This window comes from Trifolium pratense, linkage group LG6 (genome assembly GCF_020283565.1).
Source record: "Trifolium pratense cultivar HEN17-A07 linkage group LG6, ARS_RC_1.1, whole genome shotgun sequence".
Classification (NCBI taxonomy): Eukaryota; Viridiplantae; Streptophyta; class Magnoliopsida; order Fabales; family Fabaceae; genus Trifolium; species Trifolium pratense.
Window position 1 is genome coordinate 20269434 of NC_060064.1, and position 18957 is coordinate 20288390.

General features: G+C 30.2%; 3 protein-coding genes across 3 annotated transcripts; 1 reads left to right on the forward strand and 2 right to left on the reverse strand.

The window, feature by feature from the left end:
- Window positions 1-184: 184 nt before the first annotated feature.
- Window positions 185-2729, forward strand: LOC123891188 (proteasome subunit alpha type-4-like). The gene is made up of 2 exons (XM_045941032.1): window positions 185-323; window positions 1757-2729. The coding sequence occupies exon 2, from the start codon at window positions 1763-1765 to the stop codon at window positions 2513-2515; it is 753 nt and encodes a 250-aa protein (XP_045796988.1). The 5' UTR covers window positions 185-323; window positions 1757-1762; the 3' UTR covers window positions 2516-2729.
- Window positions 2730-2945: 216 nt separating this feature from the next.
- Window positions 2946-8674, reverse strand: LOC123891187 (protein trichome birefringence-like 34). The gene is made up of 5 exons (XM_045941031.1): window positions 8229-8674; window positions 7535-7712; window positions 5753-5949; window positions 4584-4742; window positions 2946-3403 (listed from the first exon to the last, which is right to left on the reverse strand). The coding sequence occupies exons 1-5, from the start codon at window positions 8585-8587 to the stop codon at window positions 3055-3057; spliced, it is 1242 nt and encodes a 413-aa protein (XP_045796987.1). The 5' UTR covers window positions 8588-8674; the 3' UTR covers window positions 2946-3054.
- A 5824-nt stretch (window positions 8675-14498) lies between these two features.
- Window positions 14499-16844, reverse strand: LOC123891884 (putative uncharacterized transmembrane protein DDB_G0290641). Its single transcript, XM_045941755.1, has 4 exons — window positions 16789-16844; window positions 15520-15580; window positions 14846-15400; window positions 14499-14756 (listed from the first exon to the last, which is right to left on the reverse strand). Exons 1-4 carry the CDS (start codon window positions 16842-16844, stop codon window positions 14499-14501), a joined length of 930 nt encoding a protein of 309 aa, XP_045797711.1.
- Window positions 16845-18957: the final 2113 nt, after the last annotated feature.

The following is an 18957-nucleotide window of genomic DNA, read 5'->3' on the forward strand; positions in this document are numbered from 1 at the left end:
CTATATAATTTAGGAACTTTGGTGGTAATCAATTTTAGCAATAGATTACTAACACTAACATTAAATGTTCGTAAAATAAAAAAAAAAACACACTAACATTAAATATATTTGACAATTAAAATAGATGACAAATTTTTTGAACATTGCAAAAAAAATGAAATTAATCAATATTTTAATTTGATGTGAGTTAATTGATTTTTTGACTTGTCCCAAAAGAAAGTGATTATTCACAAGTCTTACAAAACCTCAAAACTACAGACTTTAAAGCGCACACTCTCTGCATTCCGCCTCTTCAATCGCCCCTACCGTCTTCCCCTCTTCTGGTAACTCTCTCTCTCTCTCTCTCTCTCTCTCTCTCTCTCTCTCTCTCTCTCTCTCTCTCTCTCTCTCTCTCTCTCTCTCTCTCTCTCTCTCTCTGTTTAGGGTTTAAAACATACATTAAGATGCGTGCTGCTAGATTTCTTAAGTGGTTTAAGCTTGCAATTGAAATTGTACTACTGCGATTTTGTTGAATTTAGGTTTTTCTCTTAAACTCTTCAAAAAAAAAATTTCTTTTCACTTTTATCACTATGGTTTTCTAATATATGGGTTTAATATTACTGCCATATTTTCTGGGAGATTTCCTTTACCAGATTTTCTAGTTTATGTGCTTGTTTATAACAAAATTTAGAAAATCTTGTATTGTATGCAGCTTCTGAATGTTGCAACTGTTTGTTGTTTTGTGCTATTGATTTCACATATTGTCTCTGAGGTGAATGTCATAGTGAATTTGGGCCTGTTTGGTTTGACTTATTTAACCTTATATATTGACATACAAACTTGTGAGATTGTGTGAGGGAATTTATGAAAATAACTTATGACATGTTCATAAGCTTTTTCAGCTTATTTCCATAAGATCTCTAGGATAGCTTATGAAGACAGCTTATAGATTATACAAAAACAGTTTGACTTTGTGTTATCTTGTTTTATAGAATTAGGTTATTCATAAGTGCTTATATGCTATAAGCTTAAAATAAACTGTTTATCCAAACAGGGCCTGTTTTATTTGGTAAATTTATGCTTGTATGACTATAATGCTTCTTGAGCTTTAAACTTCAGTATTGCTTTCTGTTTTCTGCTTGTATATTGAAGCACTATATTCTTTGATCTTTAATTGTGAGACAAATGACAGAGAGGAGATGTTTTATTTTTAGAATGTATATAATTGTCCTTGTTACATATGTGAATTCAAACCAGTCTTGATGTTGTTGTTATATGCTTCAGTCTTTCCTTTAGTTTCGTGCTTGGTTTTTAAAGCACTATATCCTTTGACCACATATATAATAGACCTATATCTTACTCTTCCGTAGTGGTTCTTTAATCTCTAATTCAGACAAAAATCACCATAGCAAGGATTCGGAGGAATATGGATCAGTGTCTAGGGTTACTTTACTGAAGTTTCTGACTTTGTAATTATATATATTTTGAAGCTTATTATTTTTAATTGAGATTGCAGATATGTAGAGGTTGGAAAGTTTTTAAACAATTCATTGTGAAATTTGAAGTTACCTTTGATATGTAAACAGAATTTCTATGATGGAAGAGTATCACTCAAAGTTGCAATCAATTTATTTAGTGTATATAAAATTGACTTGTGGTTATGTTTCCTATTACAAGAGTGCTGTTTTATTCAAATTCTTCCATGTTTTTCATTTGCCAAAGAAATACTTTATTCAGTCTTCTTTCTTTTTGCCTTTGCTTTGATTTTAAAACTCAGATCATTATGTCTCGAAGATATGATAGCCGTACAACAATCTTCTCTCCCGAAGGACGTCTTCACCAAGTGGAGTATGCAATGGAAGCTATTGGAAATGCCGGCTCTGCAATAGGAATCTTGGCAAAAGATGGGGTTGTTCTAGTTGGTGAAAAGAAGGTGACATCCAAGCTGCTGCAAACCTCAACTTCAACTGAGAAAATGTACAAAATCGATGATCACGTTGCATGTGCTGTTGCCGGGATTATGTCTGATGCCAACATCCTAATCAATACTGCTAGAATCCAAGCACAGCGTTACTCATTTGCTTACCAAGAGCCAATGCCTGTTGAGCAGTTGGTTCAATCTCTTTGTGATACCAAGCAAGGTTACACACAATTTGGTGGTCTCCGTCCGTTTGGAGTCTCTTTCCTATTTGCAGGATGGGACAAAAATTACGGCCTTCAACTTTACATGAGTGATCCTAGTGGAAATTATGGTGGTTGGAAAGCCGGTGCTATTGGTGCCAACAACCAGGCAGCACAGTCAATTCTAAAACAGGACTACAAGGATGATATCACAAGGGAAGAAGCGGTTCAACTTGCACTAAAGGTACTGAGTAAAACTATGGACAGTACTAGTCTTACCTCGGAGAAGCTTGAACTTGCAGAAGTTTTTCTTTCACCCTCTGGAAAAGTCAAGTATCAAGTTTGTTCCCCAGAGAATTTGACTAAGCTGTTGGTGAAGTCTGGGGTGACCCAACCAGCAACAGACACTGCTTAGCTTGCTGTTCCATGTCACGGGTAATTTATTTATGCACCTTTCTAACAAGTGAAACTGTTCCAAATTTATGTGTTTTAAAATTGTAAACTTCACATATCTTGGTGATGCGAAATTGTTGATGGCTTTTTTATTTTGTACGTATATGCTTATTTGTTTTTAAGGGCATAGATCTATGATATCTACTTCTGTTTATCTTGTTTTCTTTTCTCTGTTATCTATACGATGAACCAGGTTATGGATAGAAATGCTTGTTAGTATTGGCGGTGTCTATAACTTATAACAATTATCTCTCACTGCTATTACTATAAAATAAAGACCATCTTGTTTCACATGCCGTATTATCAAGCCCTCATTTTCTGTCATTTTTTATCAGTCTCGTTCCTTTTCACGGTTTTAGCCTACTAGTTAAAGAAAAAAAGCGAAGTATATATGTGCTTCACAATTAGGTGTGTTGTATAAAATTATAAAATAGCCTTAGAGTACAAATGTATCTTTTTACACACGACACTTTTTCCAAGCTTGCCATGTGAATTTTTTTGTTATTGATCGAAAATATAGGCATAAAGGAGCTCATTCCATACATCAGGAACTCCTGGTAGGCACCAATGTATGCAATCTGCATAACCATTTGGATTTGATATCTGTTCTCGAGTTAGAGGTTCCCACTGTTTCCTATAGATAGATGGGTGACCTTCTTTTCTGTATTCTGAAAGCTGTGTGATGTTAAGCATTTGAACATTCAAACCTCTTGTTTTCAAATCATCAAGTACATTCTCCACCACTTGCATCATTTTAGGATCAGATCCTTTCCCCCAATACCCTTCTTTTGCAATCATATCTGTTTCTTTGTAACAATTGTCACCCTTAGTAGCTCCCCATTCCTCAGCCCTGCAAATTATATATTTTTTATATTACAAATCTAATATATATTTTTTTTTTAAGAAGCTAAATTAGTCCTCCCAAATTGGCATCAGAGAGAATCAAACCTCAGACCTTAAAAGGAGCACACTCCCAAGCCAATACCAATGCACCAACCCAAGTGGGTTTACAAATCTAATATGTTATCTCCATTAAATATATTATAAGTATAGATTTTGCCTTATACTGATGCACCGATATGCATCTTTTGCTGTTGATGGATAATTGGATATGCACAATACTAGCGTGGTGTGATTTGATGCATATATTTAAAATTTCCGAAACACTTATAATCTTGAAAGTAGGGCATTCAATGCCTTGAAATTTTATAAGAGAATATTTTCTAGTTAAAACTTTTCCTTTTGTTTCCTTAATCGTTGCCCAGCAAGACCCTCATAAGAAATATGCTTATAGAAAAGATTAAAAGCTCAATATCTGCAAGAACTAAAATACTTAGGCCAAAGATTAAAGCTCAATAGAAATACAAAAAAAGAGAGTATGAAGTATGGGAAATCTTTGACATCTGTTGTAAAATATTGGTACAAATGTTCTTCCAAACAAATTGATTAGCTTATGTCTATGTAAATATTCTTCTATATAATAAACTATGTTTACTTGTCTAAAACATAGTTTAACAACACAGGAATATACTGTCAAAAAAAAAAAAAAAAACACAGAAATATGTGAAATTTAATTTTGAAAATAAGTTGAAGAAAATTGGTTAAGGTTTGATATCATTATTTGCTTGTTTGTGCCTAAATATTGGCTCTGTAAAATGTAGAATGAATAAGACCAAGTCCATATGGTTAGGAGGAGTAATTGGAAATCTCATTCTCCTCTTCTTTTTCTTTTATTTTGTGGTGGCTAAATTTTGATACTTAAAATTAATGAAATTCTAAAATAATTCTTAAAATCAGAAATTTTCGACAACATTAGCCACAAAATCAACGATGGATTAAAAATTAATTTATTTTAGTAGTCAAATAGTACATCATCTACAATGTCATAGTCCAAAGTTGATGATTACATTTGTTAGAAAATGTTCAAAAGAATAAATGGATAATTTTTTTTTAATGATTTTATCCCTCTAAATTTTCGTCATGATTGTGTCCTACTCAACTCATGCATCTATGAATATATGTGTATATACCTTTCATGAGTAGGTGACATGCTAACAAAAAACAACTGGGTCTTGTTACGATTGACATGAACTTCCAACCAATCAGACCATGTCCTCATAGCCATTTCGTACACTCTCAACATTTCAACTCTTTTATAAATCCCATTTGGGTCCCCAAATGATCCCCACCTGCATGTGTTCAACTAAAATTGTCACTCATAATCAATTTGTAAAGTGGTTGAATAGGATAAAATACGAAACTATATAGAATCAATCATACAATTTAGTGTCTCATTTTGGAACATGGATTCTCTGCAGTTACTGCTGCACCATGCAGCAGTTGTAGAAACTATGGATTCTATGTAAGATTCAATGTAACAGTTACTACTGCATCATACAACAAATGTCCGAGACCTAAAGCATTCAAAATTTCAAATTATAGGACATTGTTAATTTAGTCTCTAAAATTGTAAATATTTGATTTTCTTTTGTTAACCCTTTATTCTTGGGGTAAGGGGGCCTTGATAATCCAAATTCGGCTGCGGGTAAATAATGTCTGACCAAGAATTGTTTTCATCAGGAATCAAACTTGAGATCTTCTGAACGATTCGTCTTAAGAAAAACTTATCAATCACTTGAGTCCAATACCTTGTTCATGTTTGGTCGTATTAGTCCATTGAATTGGTTAATTATACTCATGAGATTGCACATTGAAAAACATATGGAATTAATTAAAATGAATGACTAACTACTAAGTGCTTGTTAACAACTCCTAACTAACTCTTAAAGGAATTGCAACTAACTCACCAATTAAATTAATCTTATATTTTTTTTGGGTACATAGATGAAATGGTAAACGATTTAAAACTCACACACACAAAGTGAAGGGATCGGGGTTCGAATCCGGTCATGTTGTTTGACCTAACAATTTTAGCATTTCTGAAAGTTAATTTTATATTTCTAATACCAATTAAAACATATATGATTGAGATGTTTTGAAATTTTAGTATTAATTTCAGAGACTAAATTATCTTTGTCCTACAATTTCATAGACTAAAATAATGATTCTATGTATATGTGATTAATATATTACAACAGAAAAAGTAACATACTAGTATCATATAATAAGTGGTTGGAAATGGGAGTTGTTGACAGGTTAGTTGATCAATGAAAGTGATGTTTGGGTTAATTGAACTTACAGAGCATTCATAAGAGGCCTTCTCCACCATAGGTAAGTGTTAAAAACTATATAGTCTGCATCAGTCCAATACTTTGCATGCTTTTCAATGGCCTTGATTCTAACAGTCCTTTCAGGTACCCTATGATTTACTGGATCATCTGAATTTGATTCTACTAGTAATGGTGACCAATAATTCTCAATGGTTGCATTGTATTCCTTGATTAAATGTGTCAATTAACCAACTATTAGTGACACATAAATAGTTCAAAAATATGATAACGATAACTTTAACCACCAGATTCTAGCGTAAGTGGTTAGTGTGCAGTGTGTGTGAGTATCGTAAATTTCAAGGTATCGAGTTTAATTCTTACTCATAAAAAATTGATGACACGAAATTTTGTGAGACAATTAGGAAAAGATGGAAGAGAATAATTGAATAGGAAACGACCCACAAGTGTAATAAAAATGTGTTCATTTTTTTTTTAATCTTGGTGTTACTGTTATGTATACTTGGACAAACAATTATCTTCTAATTGAGAATAAATTTTAAGACTTTTGTCAAATAATACATCCTGTGTTTTCTTTTGCCTAATAACTTTGTTTAAAATCATTGTACCAAAAAAAGGTTTAAAATCAAACAGGAACATGTATTTTTTGGTCAAATGTGCAACAGTTTGTAACAGTTAGATCATTTTGCCTAATAACATGTATTTTAAGTTTTCATGTAACAAATAGGACCTTTAAGTTTCTAATTTGTTGCATCATTACTCTTTCAGTTATCCTACGTTTTCAAAAACATTCACGTGAACCATTAATTTTAATGTTAACCATGATGAATTTGAGGGTCAATGTCCAACTAGAAGGGAGGTTAATTGTAAGAAGGGACTCATTTCTTAGCTAAAAAACTTAAGGGACTTTTTATTTATTACCTAAAAAATTTAAATGACCTAACTATTGCAAATGCGAAACTAAAAAGACTCGTGGATGAATTTGACCTATTTTTTATTATCTTAGAAAATCAAACATCATTTTTTTTTATAAAATATATATATATATATATATATATATATATATATATATATATATATATATATATATGGGGAGGGATCAAATTACACCGGTGTAACATTTGAGTAATGTTACACCGCTCAATAACGCTTTAACGAATACAAATTTTACAAAATCCACCGTTTGATTGAAAGTTTATATCATATAGATCATCTATGTTAGAATTTATAAAAATCTAAAATCGTTTGATATGTTATTGAGATCGATCAAGATGATCGGTATTCAATAAAAATACATAAACCATTAATCTTGATTGGTCTCAATAACATACCAAACGATTTTAGATTTTTGTAAAAATTAATATGGATGATCTATACAATATAAACTTTTAATCAAACGGTGGATTTTGTAAAATTTGTATTCGTTAAAGCGTTATTGAGCGGTGCAACATTACTCAAATGGTACACCGGTGTAATTTGATCCCTCCCCTATATATATATATATATATATATATATATATATATATTTAGAAGCAACTTCTGTTCTTTCTTTATTTCCTGGTTTAATTTAAATTTGAAAGTCACCAGAAAAAGAAGTTTGGGAGGCTCCTGACTCCTGTTTTATTTACTATACTATTGGAACATTTCCAATTCATCTCTAATCAGGTTTTCCCTCTAAATTTTTTATTCTTAAAATATGATATAAAATACATAAGAAAAAAAAAAGAAACATATAATTAAAGAGACCATGCATGTTTATATTTGTAAAGCTTATTATGAGAGTGGAAACTTACTTTGATCTTGAAAATGTTTAATGAACCATTGGCAATGGATTGCATGGATTTGAGAGATGAAGGTATTATAGAGTCAACAAGACAAACCATAGAAACCCATTGGCCTCTGTTGAGTGAATCCCCCACAAATACAAGCCTCTTGTTCCTTAGCCTTTCAAGCAATTTTGTGGCATTGAACCTTTTTAACATAGAAACAATAACCACATTCCACACAAAGCTCAAAAACATAGCCAACCCTGATTAATCATATCATAAATATAGGTATATATAAACCATAACAACAATTACAATCTTAAAAAAACTTAAATATATTTGTAGTTCTCGTAGAATTCGCGATTTTTTAAGTTTAGTTCCTACAAAAAATTTCACAATTTTAGTTCCTGTTTTTCTTTTATAAGTTCTAAAAGCATTATTTTTGTACAAATTAATAAAAGTAGAGACTAAAATTAAAATTAAAAAAGAAATTGATGTAGGGACTAAGCTTGAATAGTGACAATTTATTTGGTTGTGAAATTCGCATACACTAAAGTGTGTAGAAAAGGAGTATCGTACTACACCCTATCATATCAAATATTTTCAGAGTCTTTTACTATTTGAGATGCACTCACGGAACGAATAGTGACAAATTTATAGGGACTAAAAATTAATTTAATCCTTAAAAATGTTATGTATGATGAGAGAAAGAGAGAAACACCTAGGCAAGTCACATTGGTGAGGCTTCCACCTCCAATTTTGGTAACTTAAGTCCTTCCTTCCAAACTTCTCACAAGCCAATTGATCTGACATGAAAGAACATTCCTTCTCTTTATATAATGGATAAGATACATTATCAAAAACCCACTTACCAGAAAATAAGTCACACTTTGATGAATTTAATGAGTCAATAGAGACATTTATTTTTTGAGATAGTTTTACTCCTGATCTATCTTGTGTTTGATAAATGGTTGTGATAACTAAAAGAGTGGTTAAGATTGCTACAAGAGAATGAAAGATATTTTTGATTCCCCAAGTGTTTCCTATCACTATTATTTGGTATGCCTTTGCTATTGTCATTTTTCTTTGTTTGATCTCCTAAGGGCTAAGGTACATTTGCATCATTTCTTCCTCCTTTATTAAGCTTCACTGTAATCGGTTGGTGAAAAAGAATTTTGTTATTATATTATTAATTATTATATTATCTAGCCAACTTGTTCACTAAAATTAGTAGGTAGAGTATGATGCATTTTGAAGTTTTTGTTGTTGACATGATCCTAGTGAAACTAACTAAATGGTACCATCTAATGATTTGATGAAGAAATGTTAAAAAAAGGTATTTAATTAGAATAAAATATACCTACTAAAGTAAGTAAGTTAATATTTAAAGTTCTTCTTTTTTTTTTTTTGTTACAATATTTAAAGTTCTTCTGTTGAGAGCAACCGGAACGGAGGCAGGAATTAAGCTTAGGGAGGATCAAATTTAAGATAAATAAAAAGTTAGTATTGTGAATTTGTATTTTAAGGGCTACTTTTTTTAAGTTGGAATTTTTTTTTTTTTTTTTTTAAACTTTGTATCCAGCTTTAGGACCGATTAATCCAAGGGGACCAATCTCAACGTCCACTTGTGGGGCCCCATTTATTTAAGTTGGAATTGTTGGCCACTCTATTTTAACATTTGTTGTATTTTTTGTCTTAACCCGTTCGTTTTCTCACAGAAATTACGACTTTTCACGTCAAAAAGGTAAATTCTAGTAAGAAATATTGTCATTAAATTTAATATTGAGATAATAAATCACTTTTTTACTTGACCAAATTTTTTTACCTTTTTTGGTACAAAGAATATACCATTTTTAGGAGGAAAATATAAAGTCCAAAAAGTTCAATTAAAAAACGGGAACAATTTTCATGAGTTTAACAAAGTAGGGGGACCAAAAGTGAAATTAAAACTACAATGACAACATGCATGCTAGTATGAAGGGGGACTGTGGCCTCTGTTAATCTCCCTTCTAACCCTGTCCTTGCGTGATGATGTCATTTGATTTGTTCTCCTTCTCCATATCTAAGGCAACTTGAATCATCTATACAGTTCTACATTCTATTTTAGCCAAATATCAATTGTTGGGCTAATGATTCGGTGGACCACGTTCACAAGTGGTCCACCGTGGACAAGTGATCTACCGAATATGAATTTTATGAAATTTACTGTTGGATTGAAAGTTTATATTGTATAGATCATCCATAAATTTTTTAAAATTTTTTGAAAATCATTTGATATGTTATTGAGACCCATCAAGATTTACGTTATTTAATAAACCATTAATCTTGATGTGTCTTAATAACATATCAAATTATTTTCAATTTTTCTATGGATGATCTATATGATATAAACTTTCAATCCAACGGTGGATTTTGTAAAATTCGAATTCGTTATAATGTTATTCATGACTGGTCCACCATAGACCACTTGATGAAGTGATCCATATTAGAATTTACCTCAATTGTTGGATTAATCCAACTTTTGAAAGTGTTTTCTCAAAATTGTTGGATTATTGCAGTTGATTGTACTACAATAATGTAAAAGATGTAAGTCATCCATATATGTGTACTTTCTTACTACAATTTCTTTTATAGTTAAAGTCACTTTACTTTTTCATGTCCAAATAAAATGTAAATTTCTCCATTTGGAAATTTTTTTCCCCAACACTTGATATTGAAATTTTTAGTATTATTTGCAGCCAAATCATTGTTAGACATTAAAAGTACTAATGGACCCATTAGTTAAAGTTGTATACTACAAGTAAACTAAACATATATTACATTTTACTATTTAGGTATATTTAATCTCCAAATTTGGCTTGATATTGACTATGTGTGCAGGCCCTGTTTAACTATATATCAGTTGGTTATGTTGTTGACGTTTACACAACCAAATAACTTTGCTTGAAGTAAGCTTGAAGCTTCATTGTGCTTTCCAGCAAATACTATAATTTTGCTCTTATGAATATACTTGATAGATATAGTGGAAAAACAGATAAGATACCCTTTAGATTAAATTTTGATGCTTTTAACCAAAAACATTAAGCTCATGTCGTAAATAGGATAAATCGTTCGAAAAAATCTGAGTTTGATTTATGATGAAAACAATTTTTTGTCAGATTTTACTTAACTTGCAGTCGAATTCTAGATTATCGGAGTCCTTTTCCCCTAAAACCAGATGGTTAATATAAAAAAAATTGTTGGTTTTTTTTTTTTAATTTAGATCGGTTTGACACATAAATAACAAGAAAATAAAAAAGGAAAACTTAGAAGACTGGCTATGGTACGTCACATTAATACATGAAGTTGGAATACAAAGCTAAAAGTATTTCTAAAAAATGACTTTAAGGGTTCAATAATTTTCCTTGAAGAATAAGCAAACACTTATCTTAACTTGGTTATGAGTAACTTTAGTATTGTAAGGCATTCACTTCTTTTACATTACCTTTACTTCTGCACTTTCCACACACTGTAGGAAAACTTTCTTACTCAATTACTGCAATTTAAGCAAGCTGTAAAACTTTTCGTATATTAGAGATAATGAAAAAGGAGCAATGAGAATCTATTGTTTAAATTGTCAATCTTTCGTCAACATTTTTCTGTATATATAAATCAATCATGTGTGTATAATTGTGGAGACTAATATCTAGAATAGGTCCAACGCATAAAAAAGGCTTAAGAAATTTTTTTAAAGAAGGTTTTTTGGAATTAAAAATAATATTTTCAAAAAACTTTTTATATTTTTATTTTTTGTTTTTGGTGAACTAAATGCAACCAAACCAAATCTATACAAGCGAAAATCATCATATATGAGCTAAGGCAAAGTATTCCACCAACGATAGAACATGCTCAAATAAAATTTATATTATAGGCAGAGCCGGTTTTGGGCTAGGGCAAGCAGCGCCCGAGCCCAGGGCCCTCGGGCCTCCAAAAAATTAGGGCCTCAATTTTTTTTATCAGCCCAACAAATCATAGTATTGGTTATATAGTTTTGCGGAGATAATATTACAATAGAAATTCATTGGCTCAGTGGCGCGCGGATTGTCGCTAAGTTTCTAGGATGATGGGGTCCGTGTTACCCATACTCTGTAGTTTTTTTTTTTTTTTTTTTTTACATTTTAGCATAATATGCCTATTTGTTTTATAATTGTTTCCTAATGGATATTATAATAATTTCATTTATTAATTATCTTTCAATTTTTTATTTATCGGTTCAATTTTAACGTTAACGTTGTGAAATATAACTTTTTTTTTAATGTTAGTTACATAGATGAATAAATTTTTTTTTAACATCAAAAGTTTTATTGCAAATCCTCAAAAATGGTATAAGAAATACCAATTTTGATGTTGTTAATATTATTTACAATTCAGATAAATGATGTTTTTTTTTTTAAAAAAAAAATGTATTTATTATTAGGGATTCATTTTTATTATTTGTCTTGGACCTCCAAAATCTCGGAACCGGCCCTAATCATAGGTTCAGCAAGAAAATAATCAGGTTTATGAAGCAAATATAAACTTTTTAAAGTAATCCGAGAAGAAGGATTATCAATACCTCTGATATTCCAAAAGAAAATATTTATACATCGGAGGTGGACCTTGGGCAGGTATGATAATTTCAAAATTATCATAAAAAAGGTTTATATTTTCAATAAAATTTCAAAATCAATTATTAAAATTTTGCAGTCTAAATATAAACAATATTTTTAGAAAGACGCGATAAAACTTAGACTATATAATTATATTATTAATTATTTTGCTTTGTAAATTAGAATTTCCATTATTATCAATGATATAAAAGATCGTTGCATCACTACAAATATTCGCTGTTTAGCCACACACACACGGTATTTTAATTAACCACGGTTAAATTGAACAGAGGTTAAAGATAATGGTCACGGTTTAACCGTGGCTAAAGTAATATGATTTTCCCCGTTATTTTTTTCATTCTTCCTCTTCGTTCTATGTATACTCCCACTTTCCTAAACCTTCACTTTTCACTCTCAATTTTGTAAAACCTTTGCTCTCTCAATTTCCATAACCATCACTCTTCAACGACCAAAACTTTCACTCTTAATTTCCTGCATAATCGATTTTTACCTCTCTCTCACTCCCATCTCTAAGCTATTTCGTGAACCACTACTTTAGATTCATGGTTTGTCGCATTCGGATTTCATCAATTTGTCGTCATTTGGATTTCACGGTTCATTGCATTTGAATTTCACGGTTTTTCGCATTCGATATCATCGTTTAGATTTCTTTAATGATTTTGCCTAATTTTACTTCTTTTTTTAGATTTTAGGTTGATTTACTTGTTCTCTTCGGATGGGTTAAAAGGCTAATTGAATTTTGTTTTTCTTTGTGTATAATTTTATATTAGAAACTATCATAGTTGAAAAGCTACTAGCTAGTTAGTTGATAGCTGATAAGCTAATTTTTAGCAGATAGCTGAAAAATTAGCTAGTAGAGTAAAATTAAAGTGTTTAGTAAATTTAGTTGTAGCAAGTACAAAATGACATAAAAGTACATTATTATTTTATGTGAGTCGATAATTATTTTATGAGTGAGTAGTTTTTTTATATTAAAAAAATCGAAGAAATTAAAATAATAAGGTTAAAATTAGAATGAAAGGTAAAAAACTATGAAGCTTAAACGCTATTTAAAATAGCATCTGAAAAAAGTGAAAAAAGCTTGTTATCAAACACCTCTGATTTTATGAAACAAGCTTATAACCTAATATAATAAGCTATAAGCTAACTTAGTAGATGTTTATTTTATGTGAGTGGATAGTTATTTTGGTGAGTAGATAGTTTTTTATTTAAAATAATAAAGAATTTAAAATAATAAGGTTAAAATTGGATTATGAAAAACTATAAGCTATAAACTCAAACGCTATTTAGGGTCCGTTTTGCTCTACTTATTTTCTATTTTTTTTTTCTTCTCCTTAAAAGTAGTAAAGAGATAAAAAATTATGTTTGACCCAACTTCTCCTTATTTTCTACTTCTTTACTTTATTTCTCTAATTCTTTTAAGAAAAAATAAGGTCAAATACAAATTTCTACTTCTCTATTTCTTTTAAGGAGAATAGAAAAGTAGAAAATAAGTAGGGTCAAACGGGACCTTAAAATATAGTATATGAGAAAAGTTATAAGTTACTATAATGAAAAAAGTTTGTTAGTTGTTACCAAACACCTTTTTATCAAACAAATTTATAAGTTAATATAATAAGCTTTTGTGAAAAAAAATAAAATAAGCGCTAATATAATAAGCTAACTTATATATACAAAGAGGACCCCTGAACAAGAGTAATTTACCTACGAAATTCACATGATAAAGATAAAGGGTTGTGGTAAACGGTGCTTTAAGAGCATTTGTTAAGTACTAGATTTCCCACCCGTGCGACGCACGGGCAAGAATTTGTTTATACCATATGATTTTATATTATGTTTGTTAGTATGACCAATAAATAATTTCACAGAATATTTCGATATCATTATAAATTAAACTAAATATAATTTAATTTTTAGTACCATGATAAATAATTAGCCATAATATTAAGATATCAAACATTGACCTAAAAAGAAATATATGCATACAAAATAGTGCATGTATAAGACGTGTGTGGAATGTTCCGATTGGGAATTTATGCACACCATCCATCCATATATAATTGTAACATTGGTGCATATATATATAGCAGTGGATGGTAATGCACTGACTATAAACTAAGCACGTTAACCACTAAATAAAACTTAATACTTATAATGTAAGGGTTGGATCATAGTTAGAGTTCATCACATGGAAGGAATTCATAAGTTGTTCAAAATACAAACCATTAAAAAACCTTAAACCAAAGGAACATTGACCAATTGTCTTTGAGAAGTCTGAATATAACAAAGCATGATTACCAAATGGCCTAAAACAAATTTTCAACATATCATTATATATTAAGCTATGGTGAAGCTGCACGGATAATCATCACATTCATGTATTGCGGCGGGTTCTCAATTGAGCACTTCAAAACATCTCCAGGATTCAATTTGAACTCATCCTTGAATTGATACCAACCGTCACCAAGATATCTTTCATTTTTGTAGCGACTTGAAGTGATGATTGTGCAGCTAATCACTCTTCCTGAGCTGACATCCCTCATCAAAATGTTGTCCTGTTTTGCCGGAAGAACATGTTTTGATGTTTTGTTCGGAAAATGCTACAAAAAAATTAAACATAGAAAAAGTGAACTAAAATTAGTAAAATAAAAATTCTTTAAAAACATTGCTAATTATAAATTGAACTTACCAAAACTTGCTTGGTATATGCCATTGACTCTGTGATCTTAATATCAAAGTTATAGTGACGAAGCAGATCGTCCTCATCAGCATACATTGAATTATTTTTGCTAACATGTAAGAATTGTAGCATATCATCATCGTCATCCTCATTGTCATCCTCATCCTCATTATCATCATCATCATCATCGTCCTCATCATGATCGTCATCCTCATCATCATCATCGTCATCTTCATGATCATCATCATCCTCATCCGAAGATAAAATTATTACCGGTGTTTTATCACCAACAGACTTAACAACAGGACTTGTTTTGCCACCTCTTTTTTGGATCATAACAAACTGATTGTCCTTAAACTGAAAATCCAGAAAAACATTTGTAGGTTTCTTAAATCCAAATATGTTAGCAACTTTGAAGCCACCGGTCAAATACCATACTCCTTTCCTACATTTAAGTAAGGCATCTGCTTGTCGATGGTTACTGTTTCTTATTGACACAGGCCTTGAGAAATCGATGATGCTTTCAAAGTTTTTTACAAAAGTAGGACAAATGTCAATTCTCTCCTACATATGATATGATATAATATTAAAAAAAAAATAAACAATGACAATTCAATAAGAGTTGTTTTTATGTCTAAAATTAAAATATACTGTAATAACATATTTTGCCATATAATCAATACCTCGTCAGGGGAAATAATAGTCCGGAAACGACTCTCCAGATTAAATGAGCAGTCATTAGAGCTGTTTTGATAAAAATAGCATGAAGATATACATCAATATTTTATTTATAACTATTTCATTATTTTGATTAGCAATATGAAAATACAAGACTAAATTAATGATGATGTGCGTTTGATCTGCTAAAAATTAGAGAACTGGACTGAATAACTTTTGTTGTACCCTGTTTGATTTGAAATCGGTGATGGGACTGGACAAATTATGCAGCATGGGAAGGACAAAAACAAGATTTTTTGTCTCTCACTGAACCACAGAACAACTTTTTGTCCATAGTACAACTATAAAAATACAAAAATACCCATTTTATTTTCGAATATAAAAATATTATCGCCATATATCTCTTCGGTACAGTTTTGTCCTGTCCTGTATTATCTTGTTCTGTCATGTATTGTTCTGTCTAGTTCTTGCTGTTTTATGAATCAAACGCACCCTTAAGACATTGAAAGCATAATTTTCAAGACAAAATTTTCATATTACTAATATGCTTAACAAGTGTCACAAATGTAAACGTGTTTTTAGTTTGTATTTTGAAAACTCTCGTGTTGAGTTTAATAGGAGACAAACAAATGAGGCAGTTCATGCTCTTGCGAGGATAGTCACATCTTTAGCTAGCTCTAATATTTTCATTGATGTACCGACATGTATCAACCTTATTATTATGAATGAAATGTTAAGCATCTTTAAGTCAAAAAAAAAAAGTGTTATGGGGCATTGTTTAACATTTTCCGAAGATAAATTAGTTTATACTACTTGAATGACTACTATCAAACGAGGGAACACATAGATATTGGTTAAAAGAAATTAGTTAATTATGGACAAAAAAAAAAAATTACCTTGATTGAAAAAAATAAAAAATTCCACTCAAACAAAGTTATTTTTTTATTGTGAATCTCTCATGTTTTTTCTATCGAGAATCAATTCCCACAATTCAGTCAGTAAAATTCAATCAATAAATGCAAACATTGTTTCACATTTATATGAGAGAATTTCTAGTAATGATTGTCACTTCAAATAAAAAATTCATAATCTTGTTTTTACATATTATTTAATTTCCCCCTTTATTTATTTATTTATTTATTTATTTATTTTTGGTCATGTCCCCTTTTATTTTTCTTATGGTTTTTTTTTTTGGTACATATTCTTATGGTTTTATATTTCACTTGAGAGAATATTTTCATCATAACAATAATAATTTCTTTGTCAAGTTCAACAATTGAGGCTTAGAAACATATTCAAGACCCAACAATTTGTCACGTAAACTAGCCATTTCTTTTTATCGAGTAGCCTAATAGTTATAATTTGACCCTTAATGTCTAAGCTTAAAAACATATTTAACACCCATCGATAATGTAATGTCTGGAGATTAAAAAAAAGTAAAGTTTGAGGTTCAAACTTTGATTCGGCATATAATATATGATCTCTATCAACTGAGTTAAGTTTATGGAGAAAAAACTTGTCTATACATGCTCAAATTTATTAAAATACACCGTAAGCATGTTTCCAATAAACTTTTTCGGGACAAATTGAGAAAGATATTTTCTCTCCGGGCCCCCCATATATCTTTTATACCCCCCAATATTCTAATTTTGCCCTTGATAAAAACTTCGGTTCGTAGAAACCGAAGTTTTTTCTAGTTCAAATTCAGGAAAATTTCGGTTAACAGAAACCGATTTTTTTTTCAAGGCAAAAAAAAATCGGTTCGTAGAAACCGAAATTTTTATTGAAGGGCAAAAAAGTAAAATTCAGAGGGTGAAAAAGAACCATGAAGGGCCTAAAGAGAAAATATCATTGAGAAAATTATCTCAGCATAGGCCCAAATCCGAAATCCAACTTAAGTTAACAAAAGGCCAACATCAAAATGCCACTTCCATGGCCGAGAGGATCCAACATGCTAAACTTTCACATAAAGTGTCATAAATGATACACATTAACAACTTGAGTTCTTCTTTTTGTGCTCCCTGAGTTTTTCGCGTATCTCTTGAGTCTCGAGTTTTCAATTTTATCCTCCTCGTTGATTAGGCACCGAGTGTGTAAAATTATAAAATTTGATAAAAATAAATAAATTAAAAAAAGTGTTTGTTGCATACACCGGAATTTGCATTTTAGGAAGCGGACCTGTCGGCAATAAAATAAACAGTTTCTCATGCAGTCAAATTGTCGAGACATTTGTGGAGACATTCGTGTGTGGTTGTAACATAGCTTCAGCCAATCAAAATTCATGGTGAATTCTATAAAAAAAGGATCATTTGTGTGAAAAAAAAGTTCACACATTCTCTCATTCTTTCATTTTTTTTTACATTTTTTGTTGTTTTAATTTTTCTTCGTTTTCGTGTAAATGGTAGCATAGTTTGCCATTGATTTGTCGTATCGATTCCACGGGTGTTGTGTATTCACCATTGTTGGGAGCGATATGGTAATCGAAAATGAATTTTTTGTGTACAATAATTTATTATTTAATTATCTATTTTATAATATGAATTGATTGAATGATAAAATTAAAAACTTAGTATGTACTATTTTTTTATAATTCGAAAAAATAATTAAAATTTGAAATTTAATTTAAAATAATATTGCCAAATTTTAAGAATTACATAATTAAAAAATAAGTTAAAATAACATTACATAATTTTAAAAACAATTAATTTTAGAATTTAATTTATATACATTGTCAGTGTAAAGTTATTTTATACATGCGTCCAATAATATATCAACACATCATGTATGGTGTTTAAAAACACATGATGTGTCACATTCATTAAATGATGTGGCAACACATCATTGGGTGCATGTGTAAAAAAATATTACAGTGACAGTGCATACAAATTAAACTCTTAACTTTGTTGATCATCATGCCCAAAACGTTGCCAAATATGCTCGACAAGACCATGTTCAAAAATTGTGTTTTTGTGATGTACCAAAAAAATATTGTGTTTTGGTATAAATATCCATTAATTCAAATTGAATATATAAAATAAAGTGGGTCTCATAAAAAAAATATTTTAATGAAAAATAAGATGGATCCAATAGGAGAGAGAGTTTTTACCTAATAAGTACTTAATAGGTACTACACGATTGGAGATGGTCTAAGCTTGTTTGATAAAAATTGAACTGTTTGGTAGTATTTTTTGAGATATTATTTTAAGTAGCTTGCGTATGAGCTTATAATTTTTTACATTTAATTTAATCTAATGTTTACCCTTATTATTCTCATTTATTATTTCTTTATTTCTTTTGTACTTTTTTTTTTACACAATTTCTTTTGTACTTTTAACTACCCCTAATCATGTAATTTTATGTTATTTTATAACAGTTAAATTTATCTAAATATTTTAATTTTATTCGACTAAATTTTCAGCAAATATGATAACCTCAACTTGACT

Coding starts and splice junctions, on each gene's coding strand:
- LOC123891188 (XM_045941032.1), top strand. CDS start 1,763: ATGTCTCGAAGATATGATAGCCGTACAACAATCTTCTCTCCCGAAGGA.
- LOC123891187 (XM_045941031.1), bottom strand. CDS start 8,587: ATGACAATAGCAAAGGCATACCAAATAATAGTGATAGGAAACACTTGG. Junction 7,713..8,228: donor CACCAATGTGACTTGCCTAG/GTGTTTCTCTCT, acceptor TATGTTAAAAAG/GTTCAATGCCACAAAATTGC. Junction 5,950..7,534: donor TAAACATTTTCAAGATCAAA/GTAAGTTTCCAC, acceptor CATTTAATCAAG/GAATACAATGCAACCATTGA.
- LOC123891884 (XM_045941755.1), bottom strand. CDS start 16,844: ATGGCTAGTTTACGTGACAAATTGTTGGGTCTTGAATATGTTTCTAAG. Junction 15,401..15,519: donor CTATTATTTCCCCTGACGAG/GTATTGATTATA, acceptor TATCATATGTAG/GAGAGAATTGACATTTGTCC. Junction 14,757..14,845: donor CATATACCAAGCAAGTTTTG/GTAAGTTCAATT, acceptor ATTTTTTTGTAG/CATTTTCCGAACAAAACATC.